Here is an 11,533-nt window from a genome sequence, read left to right as displayed (position 1 = left end):
AAATAGAACAGCTCAACACATTATTGAGTACCTATACCAAAGTGCCAAGAATTGGTGAGCTCTCAGGGGCTCAGCTACTGTTTGTGGGCCCACGTGGGCCTGGGGGTACTGTAGCATGGGTCCACGGTACTGTTTAAAGTGGGCCCACATACTGTTCAAAGTGGGGCCCGTATCTGTTCAAGGTGGTCCCCACAACTGTTCACTAGTGGGGTCCACTATTTTTTTTTCTTTTCCTTCCTATGCTAGCCTCCACCCATTTCTTTCTTTTAATGTAACAAATCTTTCTTATACTTCCCTTCCAATATTTCCAATGAACCATTTTAACATAACATATACAAATATATTTTCCCTAACAAACAAAATACATACACTAAACACCTTAAACTCAAACACTTTTCAAACAAACATCCTATTATACAGCCCAAAAAGAAATAAACAACATAACAAATTTTATTCAAACTTAAGTTCATAATTCAATCTTTCGTTTCGTCACAACTTTTATTTTTCACAACATAACGCTACTTCAAACATAATTATTTTCAAGTTCTTAATATTTTAGATCAACATTTTCATACGGGCGCGCATAGCGCGCCAACCTGTCTAGTTTCTTTAAATCCGGTGGTTTCTCAATCTATCTACTATTTTTCAGTGAGTGAGTTTCAAAAAAAAATTATATGTTTTCATCTAGAGTGTAAATTTCGACATGAGATTTTACTTTTCGATGTGAAGTTCTATTAATTTACTACCACATCAAGTAGTGACGTTGGATATTTGATTACTTGGAATGCAACAATGAAATTTATATAAAAACAGATAGCGGAGAGGTTAAGATGAGTTCCAAACTTTTAATATTGGACGTTGGAGACTGGACATTGGTGTTTGCTATAGAGTGAGGCACTACCGCAGTGGGATTTGATGCTAATAAGTGGTGTTTTGTATTATGACATTGCAACAAAATAGTAGCATGTTAGGAGAAGACTAAAGAGTACAGATAGGTAGTCCACGCTAAGCATGATTGCCGTTCCATTCAATTCACAAAGTAAATTACTTTCAAAAAATCTGTAAAAAGCCTCTCTATTTAAATATTTTTAAATTGGCAATCAAATTGTTGCTATAGATGTCACCGATATCCCCGTTTTTTTTATATTTTGTACAAAGCATAAGCAAGGGAGCCGTCATAAATAGGTGGAGTTGGTTAAGGCGTACCATCACAAAGCATGAATCATACCATCCTGGGGTTTTAAGAAAGCACAAGTGCTTTATGCATTTATCCTATTTTTTTATAAGGTATGACTCTTACATGTATGTTTCATGGCAGATAGTCATATTTCGAGAGCATAAGCTCTGATGGTTGAATGAAAACCATTCTGTTCTACTTTCCGTTTATGGATCGGTGTTCTACTTTTAAACAAGAGAAATGTTTAATGTAGTTTTTGAAGTGCCATGAACACGTGCATTACATTAGCATAGCATTTGAGAACCAGTGATAATCCAACATATTTGTAAGAACTATAGAGACCTACTGTACTTGTGTAATTTACAGATAAAAGAAAAAGATCAAATATGGTCAATCTCGTTTTGACTTTAACACTAGTCATCCGCTCTGTTCGACAGGCTGTGACTGGTGCTAATTTGCTGTGGGAGAAAAATACTATTTGCTAGCTGATGGCTGGTGCTAATTTAGTGTAAGAGAAAAACACTGTTGCTAGTTGCCAGCAGAACAGAACGATCATCTTTTACGAACCATTTCCTAGAGTAGGAGTTGACGTACAACCAACAAGGGACCAGCACAATTCTTACACGAAAAGGGTAAAAAAAAATAAAGTAACAGGATCTTATACCACGAAATAATCCACAAAGTTGCATTTATGTATTGCAATAATCCTAGGATATCCAACGACATAGAAATCCAATATACACAAGATTGGGAAATGTAAACATGGACAAAATATCAAAGCAATATACATGGCATGCTCAATGACAAGCTGAAAAAAATGAATGTCTACTGAGGTAACGATAACCCCATGACCCGACAATTTTGAGAGATTCAACTTTCAATGAAGCACACATCCTCACTATTCACAGAACTGCAAGAAGGAAATGAATAGGCAAAATGATGCAGATCAACCATGGACTGGGACTTCATTCGAAGTGACAAATGGGGCAGCCAGATCAGGTCCTGTTGCTTCTCCAACACCATGTTCGACTGTGAGCTCTTGTGGAGCAGAAGGTTCTGAAGGGGGGACTTCAACTGGGTTGTCTTGTACTTGCGCAACCTTTGCCCTTGAAACCTTAGGTTTCGAGTTTAAGGTTTTCGGTTTTGTAACCACAGGCCTTGGGTCAGCCTTAGCAGTTCCAGACACTTGGGACGTAGGTTTTGTGACTGATCTCTGGACAGGTTTCCTTGCAGGAGCCCGAGGTTTGTTGTTTTCCGCAACTTCATTTACCTTGCCAGAATTCGCTGTGCTCCGTGGGCTCTCACATACAGAACCATCTGCAGAAGCAGCAGTAGCAGAAGTAGTTGGCTTGTGCCGCCCAAGCTTTGGTGATCTAGCACGTGTTGGGGGAATCTGCACAAGCAAAGTATGAGAAACTTGTATTTAAGGTGTGCCAAATTACTACTGTGACAAGTGTGTGTGTACAAGAACATAATATATTCAGGAAGCTTAATCGATATTTTTTTTATCCAACCTAGAAGGATACAAGAAGTTTTGTCACTACTAATATTGTAACTTCCTGTGATATAGAAGAGATGATTTCACTAATATACATCTCGCTGCCAAGAACATGTCATGGTCTGAAATCCACATTAAGGTGCTTCACCAACTGCAGATCTTAATGTTTTCTGATAACGAATTCCACCATATCTGGATGGAAATCATTATAGACAATAATTCAGGTGATCAAGTATATGAAAGAAATACGAAAGGAATATTGCTTCAATGGATCTTGTAAGAAAAACTCATTAGTTACTTCCAAGACCTACAATGGAGCCCTCAAAAGTCGTACGCTAGCCATTTCATTTAGTACTTTACTAGCCCCCAAAGAAGCACCACAGCCTCTGTTCTCAAGGCGGTAAGGCGGACGCCTAGCAAGGTGGGGCGGCTGGACGCCTAGGCGAGCAAGGCGGGCGCCTAGGCGAGCAAGGTGCAAATCGGTAGACGGCGCATGGACGCCTAGGCGTCACCTAGGCGACACCTTGAGAACAGAGACCACAGCAAACTATTGACAACTACAAATACTATCCATACAAATAAGAATAATGTAGCTTTACAAGCATTTGGCTCTTATGCTTGATATTCTGCACTTTAAGTAAGCTGTACTTTTCAACTAGCCTCTAATGTTTATAACACCAACTGTATATGTAGCAGTAAACCAAGTGCAATACAACTGTATCAAACTCAATCCACAACCAAAATCATGTTAAACGGAAACCAGTTAATCACAACAAAATAAGTGATTATGGTAGCAGAAACACAAACCAATAATCATAATGAACAATCATGGCAGCAAAAGAAAAGGTGCTCAAAATGCACTGTGCACCATATAAATTATAAACATCTAGTTCTGCTCGATTTATAGAGTGCATTATCCACACTCTCTAACGAAAACATATTCTCTGTCCTTGTCCTTTTTCTTATGATGAGAGAATGGAAATGTATTCCAGTTAAATTTAATGTACCATCCTTGTCAGTATAACGCATGAATCTAATTATGATGGTTTTTAAATTCTCAAGTCTCAAAATATTAAGAGATGTACATATGAGCATACAACCATAAGCATGTCTCTAAAACATATACTAGTGGGAATTGCTAATAATAAGGCATGAAGAGATGGTTGACAGTGACTCCTCCACCAATTTAATAGCAAAGATCTAGAATTGTAAGCATATTCTTATCGGGAATAGACCATTCATAAATCACAAGGACACAATGCATATGGAAACTAATCAAACCGCACCCAATGTGAACCTTGATATTAAAAGAGGAAAACAGGATGTACTTTGCATCGAACCATTTATTTAAAATATATACAGCAACCTCAGTACATCAAGTCAATCAACTCAGTACCTTTTTCAACTCGACTTTAGGTGGCTGCTCCTTGTAAAAGCTTGGCATTGGTGTCGCTTTAAATGTCAGGCTCTTCCTCAGAAGTTTGATCTCAGCCTCTTGGCTCTCCTGATTGTGTATAGATTAATTTCAGTACTAAAACATACAAATATCCCAAACTTTTTATTTGCAAATAACATGAAAGCAACTCCCACCTTGGATTTTTCCTGCAAATTTGTTTGTTCAAGCTCCTTTGCATGGATTTTCTCTTCAAGCTTTTGGAAGAACTGAGAGCAAGGAACGACTAAGGCCTTTCAGTAAAAGAAAAGGGAAACACCACAAAATATGACAATTCCAGCGTGTAAAACTAATGCTCACCTCCTTTCGCTTCTCAGCACGCTGCTCCAATCTGAAACTGAAGCCAGCAGCAGCACTCTTGCGGGCTGCTGCACGGGGAGTATTCGTACTTCTGCAAAACAACACAGAATGATGACAATCATAATGATACCATGTGGAAGAACAAATAAGCGGCTATCACTAAATCATGAAGAACTTCGTACGATGTGGTGGAGAGAACATCATCATCTGTTTTCCCTGGCTGCGCTTGCTTCAATGGTTTGGCGGCGTTCTCATGTGACCTGATACCGAATATCGAGAGTTTCAGCAAAAGAAAAGTAGGCTTAAATTGATAACGGTTCTCATTAGTCGATCTAGTAAGACAACAACATTGATTGGATCATTTCTAGCAAGCATCAGAAATGGGATCAATAGCAAATGTCCAGATAACCAAAAATAATGGGGCGTTCTATTTAGAGATGATAACTGAAATTGCGACGCAAAAAGGGGGGGAAAAGACGCACGCCCAAATCTGGATTAGTAGTGGTCCAGCACTTACTCTTGGACTGCAGGAGTTGCATCACTTGGCGCGGCATCCACTGATCCAGACTTGGCAGGCTAAGTCAAAGGAGAAAACCGGACCAAAGTCTTACCACAATGCAACTAAAAATAGACGAAAAAGATGCCAGCTTGAAGTAAAAAGACCAGTCAAGGAAGGATCTTTACCATCGACCGGCGAGCAACAGCCGGATTCGCCTTCGGCTTCTTGTCCACCGCCACCGCCGCCCGTCCTGCACGTAATTCAACCCCGCCCCCCATAATTCAGCAAACCCGCGACCGTCGCTATCTACCGGACCAGTGAGCAAACCGAAACCAACCTGACGCCGCCGCTGATCCTGATCCGTTGGCCACCGCCGCCTTGGCTGCAGCCTGCTTGGGCGCGGCAGCCGCAGCCGCCACGGCAGCAGCCTTCTTGGCGCCGCCGGCCGGCCCCCGCGCCGGGAACGAGGCGCTCTGCGAGAGGACGCCGGGCCGCTTCCCCTTGGCCGCGACGGCGGCGGGCGCCCTGCCGTTGGGCAGCTTCCCCTTCCGCGCCCCGGCGGCGTCCCCGGATCCAGCCTTCTGCACGCAGAGCGACACTACACATCGTCAGTGCCAGATCACTACCCCTCGTGCGAAGCCCGGGAGGCGGAACTCACCTTGCCCGGCGCCTTTGCCGTTGCCGCCGCCGCCTCCTCCTCGGCCGCCGCTACGGCCGGGCTGGCGGCCTCAGATCCGCCCTCCGCCGGCGGCGCCGCCTCTTCCACGGCCGCGAGATCCCCCCGATCGCCGACGGGCTCCCCCTCCGCGCCCACCTTCACGGCGACGCATCCCTCCGCCTCCACCGCCGCGCCATTCTCCACCGCGGCGGCGGCAGAGGAGCCGTCCTCCTCCATGAGATCCTCGCCCCGGATCGCCCGCTCGCGTGCCGCAGGCAGCCACCCACCCACCTAGTACCAACCAGCCAGCCAACCGCGGCGCGGGCGGCGGCCGGGAAGTCGAGCGGGGCGGTGGTCAGCAGCGCGGGCGCCGTCTCCGCGGGCGCGGTGGAGTGGAGCAGGCGGAGGCAGGCAACCACCCACCCCACCCACTGATGGCGCCGGGCTGTGGGCTGGCTGGCTGGCAGCGCGGAGGAAGGGGAGAGGAGGAGTTGGTGCGCGGCTGGATGGAATGGAACGGGGGCGACGCGACGGGACGGGGTGTTCGTGGGGGCCACGCGCCCGCGCCCGACGCGGGCCGAGCAGCGGCCGGGCCGTTCCCCCCCGGCGCGGAAGGACGGTTCTGCCCCTCCCCCTCCCCCTCCCGTTACGGCGGCGTGCTGCACGGGATCGGATGCAACAGATTCCGTCCCGTACGGGACGAGGGCGGCGGCCACAAATCTCACGGTAACCGACGGTGGTCGTTCGTGTCGCGCATCGTAGAAATTTGTATGCACGACTAATCTGTACCAACGAGAACCGCGTGCCCACCTGCTGGATCTCGAACGATAGAATTCATCGATTCATCGCTGCGCGTCGATTTGAATTGGATCGAGCGATAGACTCCGATTCCTCGATAGTAGAAGCGGCACGAGATGTAAGGTGGCGTGTACCGACCAATACTTGGGACCATCGATCCACTCCAGACGCAGAGCCAGCGTAGAAACGTTCTCGATGGGATGGGAGTTACGAAGAGAGAGATAATAAGTTTCGTCTAGAGAAATAAAACTCGGTTTGGCATATTTATTAAAGCATCTCCAGCAGTTTGGCAAATCGAGTTGCTATCTTTGATTTGGTTTTTTGGTGTTCTTACCCCTGCTTTGAAGTGCAATTGTGATTTTGCCCTCATTTTTTGAACTTTGTGATTTTGCCCTTCATTTTTCACAAGTTGTTGCGATTTTGCCCTTAATCTTTGCGTATTTGCCCCTATTTTGACCGTTGACTAGGGGTAAAATCGCATTGATTTGTGAATAGTAAAGGGCAAAATCACAAAGTTAAAAAAATAAGGATAAAATCACAATTACACTTCAAAGTAGGGGTAAAAACACAAATGCCCCCTTTGATTTTTGGCAAAAAAGTTAAAAATACTCCTCCAACAATTTGACAAAAGACTTGGCAATTTTTGGCAACTTGGGAAAAACCAGCCTCCAGCGCGTAAATATACGTGCGCGGCGCGCGGTTGGCATCGTGGTTTCTAGTCAGGTGGGAGGGTGAAAAAAGAAATAAATAACAGAGAAGGGTTCCCGATTTAAGTTTTCAAGAGGTGGAAGGGCATAAATATAATTTTGTTTCTCTCTTAGGGTTCCTGATATAAGTTAGATCTAGATTTGGCAAGTGAATTATGCCAAACTGTTGGAGATAAGCTCTTTTTTTACTTGGCATATCTTTTTAGAAGTTGGCAAGATACAAAATATGCCAAGTAAAATATGGCAAACTAAGATTGAGGTGTTGAAAAATACCACTAGAAGAATGGTCTGTTTTAGTCTTTTATTATTTCTATTAACTGCATTTCCATACTTCATTTCGGTAGCTTCTTTTTTTTTGGAGAATTTAGATCTGCTTCATATCATCTTATGATAGTTATTTAGAAAGAAGACCTTACAAGCATAAGGGCAGATCTAATGTATTCCCTCCGTCCTAAAAAACAAGTCATCTTAGAAATTTTAGAATAAATTAACAAGAAAGTAAAATGACCATGTTTGCCCCCAATTTATTAGCCATATTTGGCACGAATTGATTTTTACATGCAGATGCACTTTCTCAATAGGGTAAGATGACATATTTTTTGGGACAAATTTTGAATCCTAGAGTGACTTGTATTTTGAGATGGAGGTAATATGATAAAATTGAATCGTGAAGTGGAAAATTGAAATGAACATATAGTGAGCATCGAACCGCGGATGTCAGACTCAAAATCCCACTCTGTGGATGCGTCAAACCGAGCTTAATAAAAAAAATATTCCAATACTTCCACGTATTGAGAACGTCCACAGGATAGCCGCTGAGCTCCATAATCAGACAAGAGATGACACGTAGAAAGAGAGAGAAATATTTTCTGAATTGGTTTTCTCCTCACTATGATAAGTGGTGGGTCTGACACACTGAAGCTTATACTCTGAACTTTCTGATATGTTTTTTATCTGGCAAAACAAAATCAATTTTACATTGGAGCTGCCCTAATGTTCATGGAGGAGATCTAGAGGTGGATCTACCGGGGAGCGAGGGGGCTCGAGGCCCTACTGGCTGCCCCCTCCATTATAGCAAGAGGTGAAGATAGAGAAAGTGAAGGAGAAGAAAAAGAAGAAAAAGAAGGTGAAAGAAGAGGAAGAGGAAAGGTTCAACCCCAAATATGGTTGGGAGCTGCATCCACCTCTGCTCTGTTGGGGTTGCCATCATCCTTGGGAGGCGTGTTGCCGCCGGTTGGGAGCTGCATCCACCTCTGCTCTGTTGGGGTTGCCATCATCCTTGGGAGGCGTGTTGCCGCCGCCAGTGGCTTCTAGGGTTGCCACCATCTTCAGAAGGCGTTCCGCCACCGCCAGTAATACAGTCTGTAGTGTTGCTTATTCTTCCTGATCTTGTCGTCAAGCAATGAGAGAATATAAGGTGCCAAATCTCTTCTAGCAGTCTTTTTTTTAAAAAAAAGTTAAGGAAGACGTACAATACCAGTAGTACAGATACACCATACAAGGATACGCAGGACAACTGTCCCACCCATCTTGCAAAAAGGCCCTCAAGAAAAAAGAAATTACACCAAGGTCCCCAGACCTCTTGCAAGCTGGAAGTTCCAGAAATCCCGACCACCGGAGATCGCCGGTTCCGGCCGCCGCCGCCCAGATCGGAGGGAGCACCTTTGCGCGAACGCTTTGACAAGCCGCAGAAGACACGCGTCCCTAGGAATGAGATAGGGCCATCGCCGAGAAGCCCATCGGCCGGGGCCGCACCCCGAGCACCCTCGATCATGAACCAAAGCTCGCCGCTGCTGATGACCGCCACGACGGGAACCCGAGCCCGATCCAACCACCTGTAAACCACGAGACCAACAGCCACCTCCGTACCTTCAACGTAGAAAGGCGGCGACCTCGTCACCCCTCGAGGACGACGAACCGCCGCCGACGGACTCCTATACAGAGACTCCACACGGGGAGACCCTCCTCCACGAGCTCGCAGCCGGCACCGGAGTGGAGTACCAGCGAGGCGAGGAAGAGCCCGAGAGGACCTTATTCCTTAACGTCATCGCCGCCATCGCCTCGACGCCACAGCCAGAAACCAAACCCTAACCCTAGGTCAACCGGGACCACCACCCCCGACCGGGAGGAGCACAACGGTCTCCAACACCTCGCTAGCCCAGGGGGCCAACGGAGGTGAGGAAGACCACCGGCGGGGACCAAATCGCTCGCTCTCGCCCCTCTCAAATAGTAACTGGATGGGAGAGTTCGAGAAAGAGAGAGTAAATGTGATTCTGCATGCATATTGTTCTCTTCTAGCGGTCTTGTTGTAACGATATAAGAGAAACTTGCAAATGAGGATGATATAAGAGGGAAAAAAACAACATAAAGGTAAGGGTCGCATGCCCCCTCGAAGTCATTTCTATCCCCACTAAAACATCTAAAATTCAATTTGATTGAAAACTTAGCACTACTTAACCTCTCTCCAACTACTAAACAGTTTGACTATTAATTTCATTGTAGGAAATATAAATTATTTTCGAATAAAATTGATTATTAATATGCATAGCTGATAACAACATTAAAGGTACAAGAAGTGATTGGTGCACACCCATGTAACCTGACAATTCATCATCATATAGGTAGTTCAGATAATGCTCAAAACAAATAAATAGAAGAAATTTACTTGTACTACCTAAAGCGCCGACGAAGAAAGATAACGCTGCAACGCAGCAGGTAGAGCCATAGAATGATCCGCTTAACTTAGCACTACTTAACCTCTCTCCAACTATGAAACAGTTTGACTATTAATTTCATTGTAGGAAATACAAATTATTTTCGAATAAAATTGATTATTAATATGCATAGCTGATAACAACATTAAAGGTACAAGAAGCGATTGGTGCACACCCATGTAGCCTGACAATTCATCATCATATAGGTAGTTCAGATAATGCTCAAAACAAATAAACAGAAGAAATTTACTTGTACTACCTAAAGCGCCGACGGAGAAAGATAACGCTGCAACGCAGCAGGCAGAGCCATAGAATGATCCGCTTCACAGACGAGCAGTTGTTGAAGAACCATACAACGGGCTTCATCACTGCGAGAGCAGAGCAGTTAAATTGCAGAGCAGCAGCATTAAAGTTATAGTTAAGCACAGAGCAACAGTTAAATTGCAGAGCAGTTATAGATAATCAGCAACCCAATCTGCAATTATAAGGATAATTACTTTATCCTGTCCTGTAAACTGCTCTGTCAGCTATACCTTGTTGTGACGAGGATCCTTATAACCACCTGCTCTGCAAGGACCGAAACTTGCAAATGAGGATGATATAAGAGAAAAACAAACAACATGAAGGTACAAGGGCACATGCCCCCCTCAAAGTCACTTCAATCCCCCGCTAAACCACTAAAACAGCTAAAATTCAACTTGATTAAAAACTTAGCACTACTTAAGTCCTCTCCAACTATGAAACAATTTGAATTTCCGATTTTTATGAGTCCATGTTGAGGATGCCGTTGAGACTGCTCGTAGGTGAATTGTGATGTTATACAAGTTCTGAATACTCTTTCTACGTACCGAAGAATATAATACTCAATTTTTTTTTTCAAATGTTGAATCTGTACAATATCATAAAAAGATTGAGGTGTTGAAAAATATCACTAGAAGAATGCTCTGTTTTAGTCTTTTATTATTTCTATTAGGAAAAAGTCTAAATTACTACCCTCAACTATAGCCAAAGTCTGGATAACCCCATAAACTATAACTTAATTCATTTTACTCCCTAAACTATACCATTTGGTTCAAATTATCCCCAAATGTAATTTGTCTTTTTTTCTTCATCTATACGTGGAGTTTTAAGTTGAAATTTTATAACAGAATAGTACACACCATAATACATGTTAGAAAAATAAATCATAATTTTTATCACTATTTTGATAGCTTAGGATATTTAATAATAAATTAATCATTGGAGTTCAAAATTATATGAAAAGTAATGGAGAAAAATTATAATACTTTTTTCTAAATATGCATTGTGATGTCCACTACTGCATGCAAAATTTGAAATTAAAATTCAACTTGTGTATGGAGAAACAATAAAGAGAAATTATGTATGGGGTAAAATAAACTAAATAACATAGTTTATGGGCTAAATTGAACTAAATTATAGTTTAGGGGGTTATTCGGACTTTGGCTATAGATGAGGGGAGTAAATTAGACATTTTCCTTTCTATTAACTCCATGATACCTTGCTAGAAAAACAATTGGAGAGCAACACACCTGCACTTCCATACTTCATTTGGGCAGCTTCTTTTTTTGTGTGGAGAATTTAGATCTGCTTTGTATCATCTTATGATAGTTATTTAGAAAGAAGACCTTACAAGCATAAGGACAGATCCAATGTATGATAAAATTGAATCGTGAAGTGGAAAATTGAAATGAACATATAGTGAGCATCG

General features: G+C 43.4%; 1 protein-coding gene across 2 annotated transcripts; it reads right to left on the bottom strand.

The window, feature by feature from the left end:
* Positions 1-1,822: 1,822 nt before the first annotated feature.
* On the bottom strand, positions 1,823-6,081 carry LOC120644705 (protein WVD2-like 4). Of its 2 annotated transcripts, none has more exons than XM_039921389.1 (9): positions 5,586-6,081; positions 5,265-5,505; positions 5,113-5,177; positions 4,946-5,004; positions 4,611-4,688; positions 4,429-4,519; positions 4,266-4,337; positions 4,072-4,179; positions 1,823-2,570 (listed from the first exon to the last, which is right to left on the bottom strand). In XM_039921389.1, exons 1-9 carry the CDS (start codon positions 5,820-5,822, stop codon positions 2,124-2,126), a joined length of 1,398 nt encoding a protein of 465 aa, XP_039777323.1. In that variant the 5' UTR covers positions 5,823-6,081; the 3' UTR covers positions 1,823-2,123. The 2 variants fall into 2 exon arrangements, with proteins under 2 accessions (XP_039777323.1, XP_039777322.1); XM_039921388.1 differs by having other exon boundaries at positions 5,265-5,508; positions 5,586-6,080.
* Positions 6,082-11,533: the final 5,452 nt, after the last annotated feature.

This window comes from Panicum virgatum, chromosome 8K (genome assembly GCF_016808335.1).
Source record: "Panicum virgatum strain AP13 chromosome 8K, P.virgatum_v5, whole genome shotgun sequence".
Taxonomy (NCBI): Eukaryota; Viridiplantae; Streptophyta; class Magnoliopsida; order Poales; family Poaceae; genus Panicum; species Panicum virgatum.
Note: the sequence above shows the minus strand (reverse complement) of the source record. Positions and strands in the feature narration are given on the sequence as shown.

Excerpts from the sequence above, each read along its gene's own strand:
- LOC120644705 (XM_039921388.1), bottom strand. The coding sequence starts at position 5,822 with ATGGAGGAGGACGGCTCCTCTGCCGCCGCCGCGGTGGAGAATGGCGCG. Across the intron at positions 5,509-5,585 it reads CGGCAAAGGCGCCGGGCAAG|AAGGCTGGATCCGGGGACGC; the intron begins GTGAGTTCCGCC and ends CTCTGCGTGCAG. Across the intron at positions 5,178-5,264 it reads AGGATCAGCGGCGGCGTCAG|GACGGGCGGCGGTGGCGGTG; the intron begins GTTGGTTTCGGT and ends AATTACGTGCAG.